Source organism: Chelonoidis abingdonii, chromosome 7 (genome assembly GCF_003597395.2).
Source record: "Chelonoidis abingdonii isolate Lonesome George chromosome 7, CheloAbing_2.0, whole genome shotgun sequence".
Classification (NCBI taxonomy): Eukaryota; Metazoa; Chordata; order Testudines; family Testudinidae; genus Chelonoidis; species Chelonoidis abingdonii.
The window spans coordinates 13,087,455-13,106,419 of NC_133775.1; the positions used below are offsets into that span (position 1 = coordinate 13,087,455).

Sequence of the window (18,965 nt, forward strand, 5' to 3'; positions counted from 1 at the left end):
TACTGCATTTCTTCTTCTCTCTTGCTGATAATAGCTCACCTTAACTGATCACTCTCCTTATAGTGTGTATGGTAACACCCATGGTTTCATGTTCTCTGTGTGTGTGTGTGTGTGTGTGTGTGTGTGTATATCTATCTATCTTCCTACTATATTTTCCACTACATGCATCCGAAGAAGTGGGTTGTAGCCCATGAAAGCTTATGCACAAATAAACTTGTGCCACAAGTACTCCTGTTCATTTTGTGTACTGTAGTGTGTACCATACAGCAAGCACTGTGCTCTGCTAAATGCAATCAGAGCAACTAATGATCAAGGAATACTTGTGTGTGGAAAAGACCTGTCATTCTGAAGCAAAAATCCTGAGTTTTATACCCCATATTTGTTTTGCTGGCACCTGGAGTGTATGTGTATCATACACAGCCAAACTTTCACTGTACCGTATGGGTACGCTATAATGTGCTGCCTAGGGCATCAAAGGAAATTAACTTGGAATTGATATATTTCCAAAATAGTATAATTTGTTTCAATTATTTATGTCTCTCCTTTTGTTTTTGCAGAAACTGTAAAGGGGAATGTCTTACTGCCTCAAGTCAGAAAGCCTTTTGGACACAGGCCCAATATATGTGCGTGAAAATGGGCACCTGTATATGGTAAATCAGGGTTCTGGCACTGTAAAAAATGCCACCCCAAAACCAAGGCCTTTTAGACTATTTTCCAAAGGATTCTCTGTGGAGCTTTGTATGAACAGAGAAGATGACAGTGCAAGGAGAGAGAGAACAGATCATTTCATCTTTACTTATACTAAGGAGGGGAATCTCCGGTACTCAGCCAAGTCTCTCTTTGGCTTAGTGTTGGGTTATATTTCTGACAATGTTGATCATATTGATTCGTTGATTGGCTTTCCAGAGCAGATTGCTGAAAAGCTTTTTTCTGCTGCAGAAGCAAGGCAAAAGTTCACAGAACCAGTTACAGGACTCAGAGCACTACAAAAATTTACTGAGGCTTATGGAAGTCTGGTGCTTTGTTCATTATGTTTACAGAATAGGTAAGTGCATTCAGTAACAAAAATCTGAGGCTCTGCCAGTGTTTTACTTAAGTGTTTCATTTTTGTACTTAAATATAAACAGTTCCTTGATTTGGATCACTAAATTATATTTGTTCATTCCATAAAGTATTGTTGGTAAATAGCACTTGGTTTAATTCTTGTATCTATAATGCAGAACTGCTAATACTGCCAGTTAATCCTCTAAATCCACCCAAACACATTCTGCAACCTGAATTGAAGGATAAAACCTGCAGCTTTATTTTTAACATGCTAACACTTAGTACTTGTATGGTGCTTTAAAACCTAATCCTCACAACATACATACCTTGTTGTCTGCAGGATAGTTTTAGCCATGTCAGTCCCAGGGTATTAGAGAGACAAGATGGGTGAGGTAGTATCTTTTATTGGACCTTCTGTTGGTGAGAGACAAAAGCTTGTGTAACTTACCTACCCCACAGGGGTGTTATGTTAATAATTAAATTGTGTCTGAATAACCCTTTTCTGTAAGCATTTCAACATTTATTTTGACTTGTATAGCCAGCAAAATGTTCTAGCACACAGTCCTACTGGGAGGTTCCATGTCTACTGTTGCATTTCATTTTAAGGGTATCAGTACCCCAAGGTACAGGGGAGAAATGGATAGTCTTGTAATTATATCACAGGTTTTGAAGTCAGAAGACTAGTACTACATTTTATTAATTCCTATTTGTATCTAGATGTGTTGCATGCCCTCCATATTAAACACACCTTGACCAGGGATGTTCTCCCTCTCCACTCTTCTCTGGACAAGTTCTAACTCAACAAGAAAAGTTTCTTCTTACAAGGCTTAAAATAGGATTATATCCCTCTAAAACCTTGTCGCTGGTGTAGTACCTTCCTATGCTATAACAATTTGGGGGGGGGGGGTGTTGTACATTCACACAGTTTATAGTCTTTTCAGTCCTTTAAATATGAATCAGTATAAATCAAAGCATATAGGCACATCATTCTTGGATGCCAACAGGTGGCATGAGCAATATAGGAAAGTTCTCATAAAAAACATGAGATGTACCAGGTGTCACTTCATCCTCCGAATGATCAATTTTTTTGCCAGCCTACTCGTGAATTGCCCTTTTCGTGCGTGAAAGATAGCTTTCGTTGTAGACTTTTTGTGTTCTCTTTATTTCTCTAATCAAGGCTTTTGTCTTTGGCCATGAAATGTCAGTTTTACCATTTGGCAAGCAGTGCTGCTGGAATTGGACTGATATAGCTTGAGATCTAGTCGTGATAGCTGTCTTTGCAAGTTGAAGTCACTGGTTACAGAGCAAGTACTTTTTGAGTCAGATCTGAGACACAATGTTGGTATAAGACATTGAGTAAGTACTTGAGCATGTGTTCCATGTGGACTGCCGCCTGGGTAGATAATGAAGAGAGTGTGCTCATTTGGGGCATTTTTCACATGGCAGAGAGTAGGCACCTTCTAGGACTATACCTTTAGTGCATCTAAATGTTGATAGCTTTCTGCTCTTTACAGATACCTGGTTATTTCTGAAAAACTTGAAGAAATTAAGTCTTTCAGGGAGCTGACCTGCTTGGATCTTTCCTGTTGTAAACTTGGAGATAACCATGAATTGCTGGAACATATCACCAAAGAAGCTCTGTCTAGGTACCAATTTATCTATATGTATAACTGACCAGCATTTTCTTTTCCATCGCCAAGAAAGTCACAGAAACACCCTGTCTCTTTAAAGGAAAGTTTCACAGGCAACAAGCACTTCTACTGGGGTTTTTAGTTGTTTATAAATTCTCTTATTCAGGTGAAAAAAGCAAACATCAGAACTAATAACACAAATTGCATGATATCAGGCATGTACTGAGTCTTTAGACATGATCTACAGTTATGAAGTTGAAATAAAAGTACTCTACTATCCAACATAAGGATCAATTGTTTTGTATATTTTTCATTTTCTGTTTATAGTATACACTCATTATTGCAAAACTTAATTTCCAACTGCTGTAGACTTTCCCATTAAATTTGCTTATTGATTTTTTGGGAGAAAATTTTATCAAGATAATCATTTTAACTGAATCAGTATGTCAGCATGAGACATTCCTAATTTACATATTTTGTCCAGTATGTGTTTGCTAAAATGTTTATATAACAGTCTCTTCAAGCTTCCAGAAATCTAAAAGGTAGAATATTGTGGAACTTCATTAGATAGGTTAATTGTGTTTATTAATTAGTAACTGTTACTATATAAAAGACTTCCATGCATTTGATTCAAGGTTGTGATTTAAAGGGATGCTGTGGAAGTATATCTATAAGTTTTGGGGGATTTCATTTATTCTTGTTTGCAGTCCTTCCTCGTATCTCATACCAATTTTGTCCTTTCCTATATGTCAAGCAAGGATTTTCCTTCTCCAGTTTTGGGGTTGAAATTGACAAGCCTAATTGTCCTTAACTTTTCAGGTTACAAAGAATCTTACTGCCTGTGTCAGCAAGCTGTTGTGTTATATTATTGCCTGTGTCAATGAAATTTTGGGAATCGTTTGTCAGCAGAGCCTTCAGAGGGAACAGGGAAAATACCAAAGAGGCCTCTTGTTTTATTAGTCCTTTCAATATCAGCAAAGGAGTGGTAGATTGAGCAAGTGTTAGGGGAAGATTCACATGAAATGCTAACAATTTTACTAAAAACTTTGAAATTATTCCTTTACAAACTAACTTTACTTTCCTTATCCTAGTGTAACTCGGCTCCTCCTGAAGGATAATTGTTTGTCGGATGCAGGCCTTCGCAAAATGACAGCACCAGTTCGAGTGATGAAAAGGGGACTTGAAAATCTTTCTGTATTAGATTTGTCTTGTAAGTGTGTCAAAGTGCCTCATAATTTAAATTTAGAAACACATAGTTACTTCTCATCTAGGGTTCCTCCTAGTTAATATTGAAAGGAGACAATTGTTTAAAATTAGCCCTGACATCAGGAGTCCAAACATTGACAACTTGCCAGATTTCACATGGTGCACCTATAGCCTTATCCTGCTGCTCCAAAGTCAGTGAAAGCAGAAATCAGGCCCTTGATTGGCATAAATACACCATTTAAATGAACATTTATGCATTCCAAAATGGAACTTGAACTAGTCAGTATCCAAGCTGAGTGACTCAGCCCTGAATTTATAATCTAAGTTTTGTATTTTACTACTACTAAATATGACATGAACCTGACTATCATCCTTTGTCTAGTCTTTCTGCTAGGGTGGTGACTATTCAACATGTAAACTTTTTACACAGAGAACAAGACTAAGGTGACCATCATCTTAGTCTCAAATACAACATCAAAAGAAAACTTTAGGAACTTGACATTAACAAAGGATGCTAATTATCGGTGGGGCTCACAGCACCAGCTGTTATGAAGGTTGCCTGTCACTTCCTATCATGTGTTCTCAGTTGCTTATAACTTTACCAAACTTTATCCATTTGGGGTGAAATATTCTATGCTCTGTGTCTGATTTAGGCTGATTTCTTCTAGAAAACTCCAGCCAGAATCATTCAGCCATTTCCAAGAACAAGGCTAGGGAAAAATGTTGTTTTGCCCATGTTAAAAAATTCTGGCTACTTTTTCTTTGAAAAGCTCTATCACCTCCATGCTCTGGAACAGGGACCTGAAATTTGGACGATGGTGGCCTTTGACGGATGTGCCTTTTGCTGCCCATGTTGAAAATCTGCCCAAATTTTGCCAAGTTATAAGCCTTTGAAAAGTTATAGTTTGCACATTCTCACTAGACACTTTTTTTTATTTTAACAGTTAAATTCCCTACAATTGCATCTGTGCTGAGCAGAACCTTCCCTGCAATTGCAGCTTTGTGCCATGCAGGGTCTAAGCACCTGAAGTGAGATCAGGGAATCTGTTTCCCCTGTGCTCTCAATGCTGCCCCCACTGGACCAGGCAGTATGAAGGAGGAAGCTGCCTGATTACATTTTTTTTCTATTTTGCTTTTTTAGGAAACCTAAGAAATTGCATACAAAATGCTACTTTAAAAACACTTCAGGTTGCAAAGTCAAGCACTCAAAAGTTAGCCTTAATTCTGATGTTTCCTGTCTGTGTAACCCGAATTCGACCCCTTATGAGTATGCAATATGATAGTCTTTAATTACATGAGCACTTACTATTTTTTTTCCTCACAGCATCCCTGCCTCATTCAGTGCACTGTATGGGCCTGCTCTGGAAATGAGTCAAGGTTATATTTTGAAAGAGACTGATGTCGGTCGGATCTCTGCTTCATTTGCAAAAGTTGGAAGATGTGTAGTTAATGAGGCAGGAGGCTACTGAAAGAGAAGGGACAGTCTCTCCATTAAGGTAGTTGAATACTGCGCTGGAGAACTGGATTCTGCCCCTGTGTGATAATGGGCAAGATGTGAAAAGTCTGACTTTTCACAGATGACTATTTATTTGCATGTTCCTCAGTTTCTGGGTGCCTGACCTGAGACACTGGTGACTGACTTACAGAAATGCTGAGCATTCACAGCTACAACTGAGATCATTGGGAGCTTTGACTAGATAAAGTGCTATATAATGCTAAATAGTTTCAGACATCAGGTCATAATTGTTTCAAATTAGCCACTCAAAATGCGTGGATACTTTTGAGCTTAATCTCTGTGCCTCAGTACTTCATTTGTAAAATGGGGATAATAATTCCCCCTCTTCTCACAGGGATGTTGTGAACATTAACAAATGTATGAAGCACTCATACTATTGTGATGAGTGCCACAGAAAAGCTCATGACAAAAATAATTCTGTCTTCAGAATAGGTTTGAATATTATGCGATAAATAAAGTATAGGGCCACACTTTGAATAACAAGGAGAAAAGAAAATATTGAATAGTTGCTCATTAAGTGAGCAGCCTCCATTCCATTCGCTGAATGAAAAATATACAACCATGTAATTAAACACTGGTTCATAATGCATACACCTCAGGGGACTGCATTAAGGTTGCACAGGCAGCCTCAACCTAGGCATTTCCTATCTTTTGGTGCTTGACTTTACAACCTTACATTAAAAGAACATTAGTTTTCATGTGCAAGAAATGTGTATTTACATATGCACAAGTATGGCTTATATATTTATAATGCTTAACCTAATTGAAGCGGTCTATGAAAGCTTAATTTTGCTCTGAAGAGAAAAAAAATCAGTTTCAAATAACTTTCAAAACATGGAGCATGTTCATATAAATATACCAGAATAGCTTATAGAATAATTGGCTGCTTGCTAGTGTAACATTTATATTGTCTTTTTTACACACCTACATTTTAATACTTTTTTAAAAAATCGGTTTTGCAGAACACACCTATATAGTCATGCAACTTAGTCTAACCTTTTTGATTTTATAGGTAACCCTGAAATCACTGATACAGGAATTGGGTACCTTTTTTCTTTCAAGAAGCTGAATTATTTGGATATTTCTGAAACAGGTCTCAAGGTAAAACAGAATTTCCACCCAAGTCTGTTACATATATATAGCATGATCAAATGCTCTTCTACAGAGTCTGCTTTATATCCTTTTTTCACCAGGATGTTAAGGCAGTCATTCAGAGGCTCCAGACCCAAGTAAGCTTAGTTCATTCAAAAGTGCCTCTGAAGGAATTTGATCATAGTAACTGCAAAACAGAGGGATGGGCAGAACAGGTATGTTTTTTTTTTAATTTTACCAAACCAAAGTATTTGTCCTTTTCAGTCACAAGTCATTTCACATCACCCAGTGAGGTTGAGAGGTTTTATATCTTTTTAGTACTTAATTCTGAGAAAAGAGACATGTTCTTCATTCTTACATGCCAGAGGAAGTATCCAGAGGTTGCATTGACTGTTTGCTGGCTGTCAGGCTCAAACCTAAAATTTGTAGAGAATAAAGCAGAGTGCAGGTATTTTCAGTTTGTCACATAATGTGCTCAGACTTTAAGTCTCTGCGTGCACCCAGTGAGGCCACTTGAAGCAAAATAAAGCATTGCATTCTGGAGCTTCTGTATGGGCAGCTTTTAGCTGCATTAGAGACCTCTGAGCCACATTGGATGGTACAGCACACTTTTTGTTTACCCTTCTGTTAGGGAAATTACAAATGCAGGAATTTCATTGTAACACGCTGGGGTATATCTATACTACAGAGACCATATGGGCATAGCCACATCCCCATAGCTGTGCCAGCATAACCGCACAGTGTAGACACAGCCTTCAGCAACTGAAGGGGGTTTGCGGTGGTATAGAAACATCACCTCCCTGAACAACGGTAGCTACATTGATGGAAATATTCATTGACATAGCTGAGTCTACCCTGGGGTTAGGTTGGCATAGCGACGTCTGTTGGGGTGTAGTTTTTTCACACCCCTGAGATAGCTATGTTGACCTGACTTCTAAGTGAAGACCAAGTCTAAAGCCATGTCTGTGGGAGGAAAGTTGCACTAGTTTAATTAAATTGATTTTAAATCAGTCTGGTTAAACTGGTGCAACTTTCATGTGTGCTGTACCATCCAAATGTGGCTCAAAGTTCTGTAATGCAGCTTAAAGCTGCCCATACAGATGCTCCAGCTTGTAAGAGGAGAATCACAACCATAGAGACTCCTACTGTAATGGAAGTGTCATAAGGGGACATGTTAGCTGCAGATGTTTTTCCTGTTTCTCCACAGTCCTTCATCTTGCTTCATACATGCATCAGAATTCCTGTTTGATAAGATAGCGTTCGTAAGAATTGGAGGAGGGAATATTTTACTTAAGTTGCTAATACGTAAAGCTTTTACTGAAAACTGATGTTGCTGTATAAGACATCTTTGACTGGTAATACAGCATAAAAAAACTGAAGAGTAAGGTGTAGAGTTTCTGATGATCATTTCTTTTAAGAAAATCATTCACAATAATTTAAATCATGTTTCAGACAGTGTTGCAGTGGGAGCAGTTGGCTATGAAAACTGTCAACCCCAAGGAAAACTTGAAGTCCAGAATGGCAGCTCAACACTTCTGTACGTGACTGTGTGAGGCTCTGAATAACTTGTTCATTAAATTTGTACATTTTTACACTAAACTTATTTTTTTAAAAACCAGAGTGGCATATTGAATGTACACCTGCAGCCACTTGTGAAATTGAACGTTTTTCACTTATACAACATCTTTAAAGTTACAAAATATCTAAAAAGTGATTGACTTTGCTTTTAGTGAATTTTTTTTCATCTGATAGAATATGACATAGGTAAATCCAACTCACTAACAGCTTGAGCTCAAGTGCCTTGAAACCAATAGGAGTCTGTTGGCCTCAGTGGGTTTTGGGTTAGCTCATGAGGCAGCTGGAATCTGGTGACCCAGGTCATTTTCAGCTTGGTCATCTGCCTTTGTATAAAGTGATTAAGTTAAGCACATTTCCTCCCTTTGTAATATGATTAGCACATGTCCCAACAAAAATTAATGAGTAATATAAAAATCTCATGTGTTGTATTGATTAAATACAGCCAAATATTGAAAATTTGATTTTATTTCTAAATATTAAGGATTTGCAACTGTACTAAACATGGCTTAACAAATGATGAATAGCTTTGTGCCAGGCACATACTGCATTAGAGAGCAGGCTTAACTCTGTGTTTTGGGTTTTTTGTAGATGGAAAGAGACGCAGGATAGAAGAACCAGTCAAGTGCACATTGGTGCAGACTAGAGCAAAAGCTTCTGAAAACTTGCAGTTCTATAAGGATAAAGTACAAAACTGCCATTTCCCTTTATTGAAAAAGGAGGCTGCAGCTAGCCACCAATTAAAGAAAAATAAAGAGAAAAGTTTAACTGAACAAGAGAGAGAACGAACTTCAAAGCAGAAGCACATGTGCCTGACCATGGAAGATTGGGACTTGTTGAATACCTATTGATTTAGAAAGTTGTTAGAAGTATCAATATGAATTTGTGTGTGGAGAAAGGAGACTGATCTTTTTTAAAACAGCAGTAGCATAGCAGCAAAGTATAGCTACTCGTGTTGGGAGAGGGGAGTGCTAGACCCAAGATGTGGAGCGATGATCATTCTAATGTATATTTTCTATAGATAATTTTTTCAAATAAATTTTGTCATCATCCTTAACTAATGCCCGTGACATGCAAAACTCATTGAGGGAAATGGTTCTCCTTAAGTCTTGCTCTGTACAGCATCCCCAGTGGCAGAAACTGATCACCGCTTAGCCCAACTGCCTCTCTTCTGCTCAGTAGGACTCTACACAACACCAGCAGCAGTGTAGAACTTGAAGCTTACTTGGATTGAGAGATTCTAATTAGTCAGGTCCTACTGCTAGTAGAAAGCATTGTGGGCATCAGAGTTTGAAGTCATCACTACGGTAGCAAGTATGAGTCTGACTAATCTATGTTTGTAAAGTGTCATTTGATTGTAATGGTGCTATATTAATCCTTATCTAGGTAGTACATACACCTCACCCTGTGAGCTGTACCCAAAATGCTGTGGATAGACCCTAACAAAGAAAGGAGAATAAATTTATGGGAAGGGTGAGATATGAAGTTAAGCAACAGCTAATTTCTGGGAGACAATTACTTTGAAATCAAAATTGTAAGATGGAAGTGGGGAAAACATTGCAGTTTAAGTTGCAAGATTAAACTCTACAGTTTACTCTGTGCTTCTGAGTTACAATAGTAGAGTTTCTGTTTTTATAAACCAATCAATGGCACTTTACACTTGTCAGTCAAGAGCCTTTTGTGGATTGAAACATGTTTAAGCATGTAATTATCACTGTCTAAAAACGTATATAGAAAAGCATTGCTGTATCTGTGGGTAGTGTTGAAAACATGTTCAATTGATCTTCTGCATCTAAAACAGTTCTAAATTATTCTACGTAAATCCAGTAGAACCTCCTAACTCTAATTACCTTGGGGTCTCTGTCCTATAAACACTGAAACTAAGAATTTCAGTAGGCATCCACAATCACTAACTTAACACCTTCAAGTTAAGCACCTAAAAGTTGAGGCACCCAGAATTACTAATAACTTCTGAAAATTGTGGCATTTTACTTCAGTTTGTTTCTTCTAATAGTACTTTGAAAGAATTACCAGAGGGATATCTAACAGCTGTTTGCAAGCCAGACACACACACCACTGCATACTTGGAATTTGTAAGCAATTTCTTTGTTTGGGGGTCTTTATTTCAACCTACTAAAAAGACAGGAATATACAGTATACCCACATTCTCTGTTGTTCTACTGACATATTTGCACTCAAGTCACTACAAAACAAAAGGATTGTAAAAACAAAATAGATTTACATGCACGTGACATCCAGGAGAGAGTCCCAGCACCGTCTGCCTTTCTCAGGATCTCTGCAGCATTCCCATCACATTCCCCATCAATACCCAGTCTAAGCCAGGGAAACTAATGATCCAACGAGTGGGCTAAATTCAGTGATGAATCCTGGTCATGTGCCACCCCGAGGCATGTTGTGCATATGCTAAGAAGGTGGTCTCTCCATCTTGTACAAAGGTACTACAGTATTTATATTCCTATGCCTTTCTCCATCACATGTTGCCAGAAACTAGGGATACTAAGAGTTGCTGCCAGTTTGGACAACATTTACCATCCTGCCTTGTTCTCAGAAAGACAATGGCTGAAACCAACAAAAGCACCTGCTTCCTCACCACCAAGGAGCCCATGAAATTGGCCTTGGGTCCTGAAGCCAATGTGGGTTCTTTATAAATGCCCTCAGACTACTTGCTCCCTTTTAATGACTGTTCCCAATCGTTTACAGAGGCAAAGCTGGAACAGGGTAGTACTGGACATGGAGGGTTTTTCCCCTTCAAAACCTCCAAATTCTGTGCACCCCCCTGCACTTAGGTCAAGGATCTAACAGATGAAACTATGTGCATGATATGATGGAAGACAAAGTCTTATACTTAGATTTGTCATGGTAATGTAAAGTCTGACCAAAAAACCCCACAGGGTTGTTTTTTTAAAAATAACAGCTAGATTCTCTTTTTAAAATAAAGGGTTTAAGGCACTATGTATCTCTCATGTTCTCAGCCTCAACATTGGTCACGAACCCTTCTCTTCTCATCCTGGCACTTCTGCTCTTTGGGACTAACAGACATCATGGCTGTAACTCACCAGCAGTGGAAATCAGAGTAGAGGGGGCTCAAGCATTTCTACTATGTCATCTAATCCTACTATAGCTTTCAGGGGTGATGAGTTAGAGTTGTGGAGTTGGCTTCTAGTTTAGGGAGTGATGCTTTAGCCTCCTACTCTCTTTGGGTTGACCCTGCAGGTAACATATTACTTCCCATTCTGATACACATGTCCTCACTGTCACATTTAGTTATCCTAAGGGACACCTGTACATCTAGTTATTTAGGTTTCTCTATTGGGAATGTTAAAAATATTTGAGGAAATGAGCATCCAGATGTAAGCATAGTGTAAAGCTAACCCTTGTGTTTCATCTATGTATATTGATATCTGACCATCCAGGAACCTCTGTATACCTCACTAATTCTGGTACACTGCCAACTACTGATGAAACTGAGGAGAAGCAATGTAGTTATTGGTTAAGTAAACTCCCCCTGCATACAAGTAGACAGTACTATGTGATGAAGTTCTGAGTTCTCTCGCTGGGAAAAGTTACTCAGCCTTTTGGTCTTCTCTCTTAATCCCTCTGTGAGAAACTACATTCTGGTATATCCTTCATGAAAGCTAAATTCACTCTGAAAAATGACAGCACAGCACAGGTCTGCATGTTAAATTGCTATATGCAACATCCACTAATAATGTAAACAACGAGCTGTCTCTACAGTTAAAACCAAAAATTTCCCCCATTAATATTACCTCAGCTTTTGTGGACTAAAGCAGTGTTTCCCAACAACCTGTCTGTGAACAGGTGCTGGTCCCTGAGATCTCACTGACAGCTTAGGAAGGCAGCAAGCTGGTTCCTGGTATCAAAAAGGTTGAGGAACACTGTTCTAAAGCCACCCAAATAAATCTCCAAAGCCAATCCTGCTTATGCACAAATTCTTGGAAGAATTAAACAAGTTTGATAATATATTTAGGGTCATTTCATATTCTAAACTGTTGTGGGGTAATTGTTTTGCACTGCTCCTCTTCACCAGTGGATGAACAAACTACATATATAATTCTGGTCAGTTCAAGGTTAGAGAGTTCTCTGGGCTTGAAACATTCTATACCGATGTGCGTTATTCTTTGGTGATAGTTGGCTGCCTGCTGCATTGACTGAAATAATTTCTGGTACTATTATTGTCACATCTTCCCGTATTCTCTAAATCAATGATTCTCAACCAAGGGTACATGTACCCCTGGGAGTACCCAGAGGTCTTCTGGGGGTATATCAGCTCATCTAGATATTTGCCTAGTTTTACACCCGGCTACATAAAAAGCACTAGCGAAGTCAGTACAAACTAAAGTTTTATACAAACTTGATTTTTACTGCTGTATATACTATACACTGAAATGTAAGTACAATATTTATATTCCAATTGATTTTAGAGTTATTGGTAAAAATGAGAAAATAAGCCATTTCTCAGTACTAGTGTGCTATGGCACATTTGTATTTTTATGTCTGATTTTGTAAGCAAATAGTTTAAGTGAGGTGAAACTTGGGGGCACATAAGACTCAGTGGTTTGAGCATTAGTCTGCTAAATCCAGGGTTGTGAGTTCAATCCTTGAGGGGGCCATTTGGGGCAAAAATATTTCTGGGATATTGGTCCTGCTTTGAGCAGGGAGTTAGACTAGATGACCTTGTGAGGTCCCTTCCAACCCTGATATTCTAGGATTCTAAGTCAGACTCCTGAAAGGGGTACAGTAGTCTGGAAAGGTTCAGAGCCACTGCTCTAGATCCTTCTCCTTCTGAAACTCTTACTTTTTCCCCCCCTCCTTCTGCAGTCTACCTGAGCAATAGTGTTAGCCACTCACCATCCCTTGTTTCCACATACAGATTGGAAGAAAAAATATTTCCTGAGGCATAATTTACTCCAGAATTGTTAGCAAAGCTAAATTCCATACACTGCCTTCCATATACTGCCACTGTAGCCTAGTGAGAACTTGAGTGATATATGCAAGGGTGCTATGCTGCTCTTGTATTGTTACCCGAGGTTGTTCTCAGGGAGCAACATATGTCAAAAATCAGAATTCCAGCCCTCCCCTCCTATCCGTGACATGCCCTCCAACTCTAGTCCATCCACTCTTTAGTTTCTTTTTTGTCACATCCCTCAAGATATACTCCTTCCATGATGCTCGCAAGAAACAAGTCTATAATGAAGAAATACTTAAAGAACCATCTAGAAATAATATATGCTTAAAAGCTAGTTACATGGTTAGGTTTACTGCTGTAAACCCTATCCTTTCCCAGCCCACTCCTGGACTATTGATTATGATGCCTGAGTTTGGCATCATGTCTAAAATAATGCAAATAATGGTTCTTATTTGTTCTATAAAATACCAAGAATACTTTTAGGTGTTGTAAAAATATTGAATAAGTAGTATAAGAACATAAAAATTGCCCAGAAAGATCAAAATAGTGGTCCCTCAAGGCCAGGATCCTGTTTCTAACCATGGCCAGTATCAGACACTTAGAAGAAGGTACAAGAAACCCTGTAGTAGACAATTACAAAGTAAAGTTCTTCCTAACTCCCTCTAGTTAGTGACTGGTTTATGCCTTGCAACATCAGGGTTTATATCCCTTCCAAACACTGATTATTTTAATCCTTACTAATGTAACTCTGGATGTTCTCATCCATACAAGCAACAACCCATTTATTGAAACATTGGCCTCTGCAGTATCTTGTGGCAACGTGTTCCACAGGCTAATATATTGTGTGATAAACAAGCCATTTTTTATCTTTTAAAAATATGCTGCCTTTTTATTTCCTGGAATACAGCACGTTAGGTGCAGCTCACTTGTACCTATGACACTGGGGAAAAATGCATGAAACCTTAGGTGAAACACTTCACATTATGGGCACCTTCAAGCTGTCACAAAGCATAACATAAGCAAAAAGCCTAGGACTTTAGAACCCAACTAGGACCTGATCCAACTTCCACTGAAGTCAACAAGATTCTGTTGAGTTCAAAGGGAGTTGGACTGAGCTCAGATGCAGAACAGAAGGGTCAGCAGTGTTATCTCCACATCCTCCTCTCTCCTCTTAAGAAGTGTGCAAACATTATTCCCTATAGATTGCCACAGAACACTCCCTTGTTTAATATGAGGAATACAAACTATAATTATAATGAGTAAAACAAAACAGGCTTAATTTACCAACCCAATATTAGCTTTACTGAAGTGTTAAATTAGGGTGATTTTCAGGTCAAAACTACTGAGCATGACCTGTATTTCAAATTCTATTAGTCTGCCATTAGTATTCAAACAGCTAGGAATCTCTGATTAATGTTTTGATCTTGGACTGGAAGTCTTAAGCTCCAAAGTGAAAATATTTACTTATGCAACTAACGCTTTCTAAGCGTGTCTCCTCTTAGCTGAGGCACTAAATACACCGCAGCATTTTCTAGAAACAGGGAAAGGAAGCCATCCATTATAGCTTGGTTTTACGACTCTGCAGGGATAGGTTACCAAATACAGCTTTAAAGGTTGCTATAGTAGCTGTTCCATTACATAGTCTTTTACTGTGTCATTCGAGATAAAAGTATGAGTCAGAAAACAGTAAATCCATTTTACAAAGGATGTTTCAGATCTACTGCTGTAACCCAGCTACAAATAACAATCAACATTCTCCATTTACAGAAGTCATGGGGACACCCATCATTTCAGATTGCACAGGCCACAGAGAAAAGGAATGGACTGACATGTGAACTGAGGTGGTGGTGAGACTAGGGAAAATACTGACTGATGCTTATTTTGGGCTTATAAACATAGATGTATTGTATTTACTATAAATCTGTGCTTCTTTCAAGCATAACATCCCTAATCAGGAATACGTTAGCTGAGATTTTCAAAGCAGTCTAAAGGGATTGCATCTTTCTTTAATTACAGTGGAAGACACCTGCGTAAACTTCTCAGACTGCTTTGAAAGTCTCAACCACTGAGCCTGCTGCAGCTATTTCACGGATCTGTGAACAGTTAATGGGTTCTTTGTCACTTAACATCCACACAGAGAAACATATGGGACACCCGATTTTCTGTGGCTCATGTCTCCAAGGGCTGCTACTGTACAGTAGCTGCCTAATCCTGTGGTTGCCCTTAGAGTAGAAAACTGCCACGTCATAACTATATTCTTCTAAGAAATTAAATATACTTTAAATCCTATCACAAGGCTTACACTGGCAGTAACAAGTTATAGGAGGAAGAAAGGACCCACTTTCTGTCAGAGTACCCCCATGCTTCCCTCTTGCTCTGTGTACACAGACTGCTTAGACTCTGCTTTTAAACCCCACGTGTGGTATTTACAATTCTCTCACCCCCCCTTATCTACAATAACATACAATTCCTCATCCCCTTAGGCCTGGGACAGGAGGGGGAGGAGCTCTCTCTGGGCTCTGCTGCTTTCTCCCTCCCCCTCCATACCCACTTCCTTCCTTCATCTTGTTCTACTCCCTGAGCTAATGTGTTAATTAGTGTTTTAACTATCTCCCAGTCTGACCCATTCTAATCTGTCAGTTAGGCAGTTTCAACCCCCAATTTTACTCTGGGGCAATTTAATTGGTGATCCAAGTGCATGTACTGTCACTGTTGCCCAGCACTGTGTCCCATACCTCCCTCAGTCACCTGACAAAGATTTTTCTTACCCCACACTCTCCCTCCCTTACCAGCAGGGCTTCCTTGTGGGGTTCTTCTTCTGTGTTCTGGATGATTATCCAGACCCTCCTTATAGGGTCTGCCCTTCTCCACCGGCAGAAAACACACTTAGAATTGTGGGGGTAACCTTCACCCAGTGTTTTGGCCCACAGGTCCTCACACCATTGCTCCTCCAGAGTGCCTCTTGTCCTACTCCCAACCCTTCTGTCTTGTGGTGGGGCCAGTGGATCCCCCTGCCATGCCCCTGGTTCTCCTATCCCGCCAAACTATACCAGAGTTTTTCCCCTTGGTGCACTTGTCGGGTGGTTCCAGGGGCTACCCAACCCACATTAATGAGTTCAGGTTATCTTTATCCGTTGGGCCTATGTCCTTATTTTCCATTCCCTCCCCTCCAGTGTCTCAGGGGTCTCCCCTTTTGTCTAGTACTGTCTATACCTTTCCTTCCTGTCCCCCTCAGTCTTCCGGGAAACTCTCTTGTCTTGGCTTGTCTCTTCTTGTCAAGAGGCATTTCCCTACCTGGAGCCCCCAATGCCAGCTTGTCTTCCCAAAAAGAAGGGCCTCCAGTTGGTGTCCAACACAATAGGGAGGTGTAACCTATCTACTACCCCTACCTGTTTCCAAGTGAGCCTCCCACAGACCTCCGGGGTACCTCTCCCTATGGACACACACTAATTTCAGAGTACCTGTAACTATTCAGTGGGGTTTAACCAATGCCCACTGGACCAGAAAGCAAGCTGGAGCTGAGCCTACCAGTCCCCTTTGACACTTCCTCCCCACCATTACAGAAATAATTGACAGTTTCTTTTCTTTCCCTTGCCTTCAAATTCCAGCCCAATCACATAACTTGGCAAAACCTTGCATTCCATGTAAGGGCAGCTTCTTTTTACATGTCCCTGCTGCCCACTCTGGTAAAAGGTAAGTGTATAAGTACTTGTCCGAGCTTCTCTGGGCTCTTCTCTCTTCTTTTCTACACACTTCCAGGCAGTGGGTTCCCCACACTTCTTCCCTTGATCTGATCCCCCAAATGGTCAGCCTTCTTTCCTGGGGAAGCCTGCCTTTGCAATCTCCTCCATCAGTTCAACTGCTTCATCTAAGGTACCTAGCTGATGGTATCTGACCCAGACCTGTATGCTCTCGGGAGGCTCCAAAATCAGATCATTCCTAATCTCTCCCATAGTTTGGGTGTCCAGTCTCAGACATCAGATGGCCAAATCTGCCAGTTTTGGGGTGAATGCCTGGGGCCACAGACCCCTCCCACATCCATCTCACAGCTTAGAACTTCTGTCAGTACTTTTCAGCAGACAGGCTCACCCAATCCAAGATGGTTGCCTTCACCATCTTGTAGCCTGAGGCCTGCTCATCATTTAGAGTGGTGTAGACCACCTGGGCTTCCACAGTCAAATAGAGAGATAGCCACAGGGCTCAGGTTCTCCTCTCTCAGCCTGCATCCATATCCACCCTTCCAAAAGTGCCCATTAAAGCATTGGGGTCATCCATAGGGGTCATCTAACAGAGGTCAGTCCCTGTACGTCATTGCCATTTCCTGCCATGGGATTCACCATCCTTTGTTATAACTGCTGCTGCAGTCATCTGCTCTTGGATGAAGTCATAGAGGCTCTTTTCCTGGTCTACCTGCCAGGCGAGCAACACTTGCCTCTCCAGGGGGTCTTCTGCATTCCCTTTTGCTGTTCCACCAGCCATTGCAGGCTCTCCTCCATCATCCAGGCTGCCAAACCTTCACATCGGCCTTTCCCCTGGAGGCTCTCTGTCTGTCCAGGATCTTACCTTGATCTGTACAAGTCCACACAAGTAAGAGGGTGTCCCCTCTGCTCCTGTCTTTCTCTGCACACTCAGGCTGCTTGGAGACTCTCTACTCATAAACACCACCCATGGTGTATTTTCAGTGTTCCCCCATCACCCTTACAAGTGCAATAATATATAATTCCTCAGCCTACCAAGGCTAGAAAAGGGAGGAGATCTCTCTTGGGCCTGCCCCTCTCTCTCTAGATCCCCCTGCCACTTCCTTCCTGTCTTGTTCTACTGCCTAGGGTTAATTAGTGCTTTACCTCTCCCCAGCCCATTCTAATCTGTCAAACAGGCACAGCTTTGCCCCCCTCCCCCAGCTTAGCCTGAGGTGATTTAATTGGTGATACAATGATCAGAGTGCGGGCACAGCTGTTGTTGCCCCTCATTTTGCCACACCCCCCAATGGCAACATACAAACAAAGGAAGATAAGGTCCCTACCATCATAAACTGACCATCCAAATCAGACACATAATACAGGCAAAACGAGCAATACTCCACCTCAGGGACTATTCTGGAAGCCTGACAGATAGCCTTTAGTAGGTTGTTGCTAAATGGCTTTGCAGGAGAAGCGGTTTTGTAAGGTGGGTTTCTCCTCTTTGCCTTTACCTCTGTTTGAAATTATAGCTATTTCTGTGTTCTGCTTTGTAGCTGTGGTCATTCACTTAGGCAGCTGGTTTCTGCCACAGAGCACTGGGTTTTCTGCTTGGGGAACGTGAATAGGTCCTACTCCTACGTGCTGAAGCACAAAAAGGCCATGATGATGGATACTCAAAGTTTAGTGCTAGAAAGGCTCCCATGTAACACTTGCATGTGTGGAGAGCTCACACTGTTCTATCCAACTCTAATGTACGTTTCTGTGCTCACCTCACTTTTTGGGGTGGCCCTTTGCTCACTATTGCATCTTGTCCATCTGATCCCCTATAAAGCCACAATGGGATGAGCAACTAGGTGTTACACATACACCTGCAGGGATTGCTTTAAGATCAGTCACAAAAGGGGACACTACAACACAACGTGTACTGTACTGTTAACAAATGGTGTCTCTGTCCCTCACAACAATAAACTAATGGAAGAATATAGGTAGAATTTTTAATAACACTTATTTTAAAAGCCTTATTTTAAAATTTCCCCTCATTTTCACGTCAGAAATAGTTCTGCAGAAAAGACATAGACCCAATTTAATTTCAGGGGATATTTACCATGAATTATTTTTTTAAATAGGTAGACAGCAATGAGTGTTTGCAACCTGGTTTCATATAGTTGAGAGATATAAAAGACTCAGGGGATTTCTCCTCCTTTCATGCTAACAGATTAGTGATCAAATAGCAATGAGTGCTGTTATCAAAACCTACTGGTCTTGTTATTATT

General features: G+C 40.3%; 1 protein-coding gene across 2 annotated transcripts; it reads left to right on the forward strand.

Annotated features, from left to right (window-relative positions):
* The first annotated feature begins 248 nt into the window (after positions 1-248).
* Positions 249-9,121, forward strand: LRRC42 (leucine rich repeat containing 42). Of its 2 annotated transcripts, XM_032766929.2 has the most exons (7): positions 256-1,045; positions 2,559-2,690; positions 3,767-3,885; positions 6,410-6,498; positions 6,591-6,704; positions 7,942-8,026; positions 8,656-9,121. In XM_032766929.2, exons 1-7 carry the CDS (start codon positions 573-575, stop codon positions 8,913-8,915), a joined length of 1,272 nt encoding a protein of 423 aa, XP_032622820.1. In that variant the 5' UTR covers positions 256-572; the 3' UTR covers positions 8,916-9,121. The 2 variants fall into 2 exon arrangements, with proteins under 2 accessions (XP_032622821.1, XP_032622820.1); XM_032766930.2 differs by lacking the exon at positions 6,591-6,704 and having other exon boundaries at positions 249-1,045.
* Positions 9,122-18,965: the final 9,844 nt, after the last annotated feature.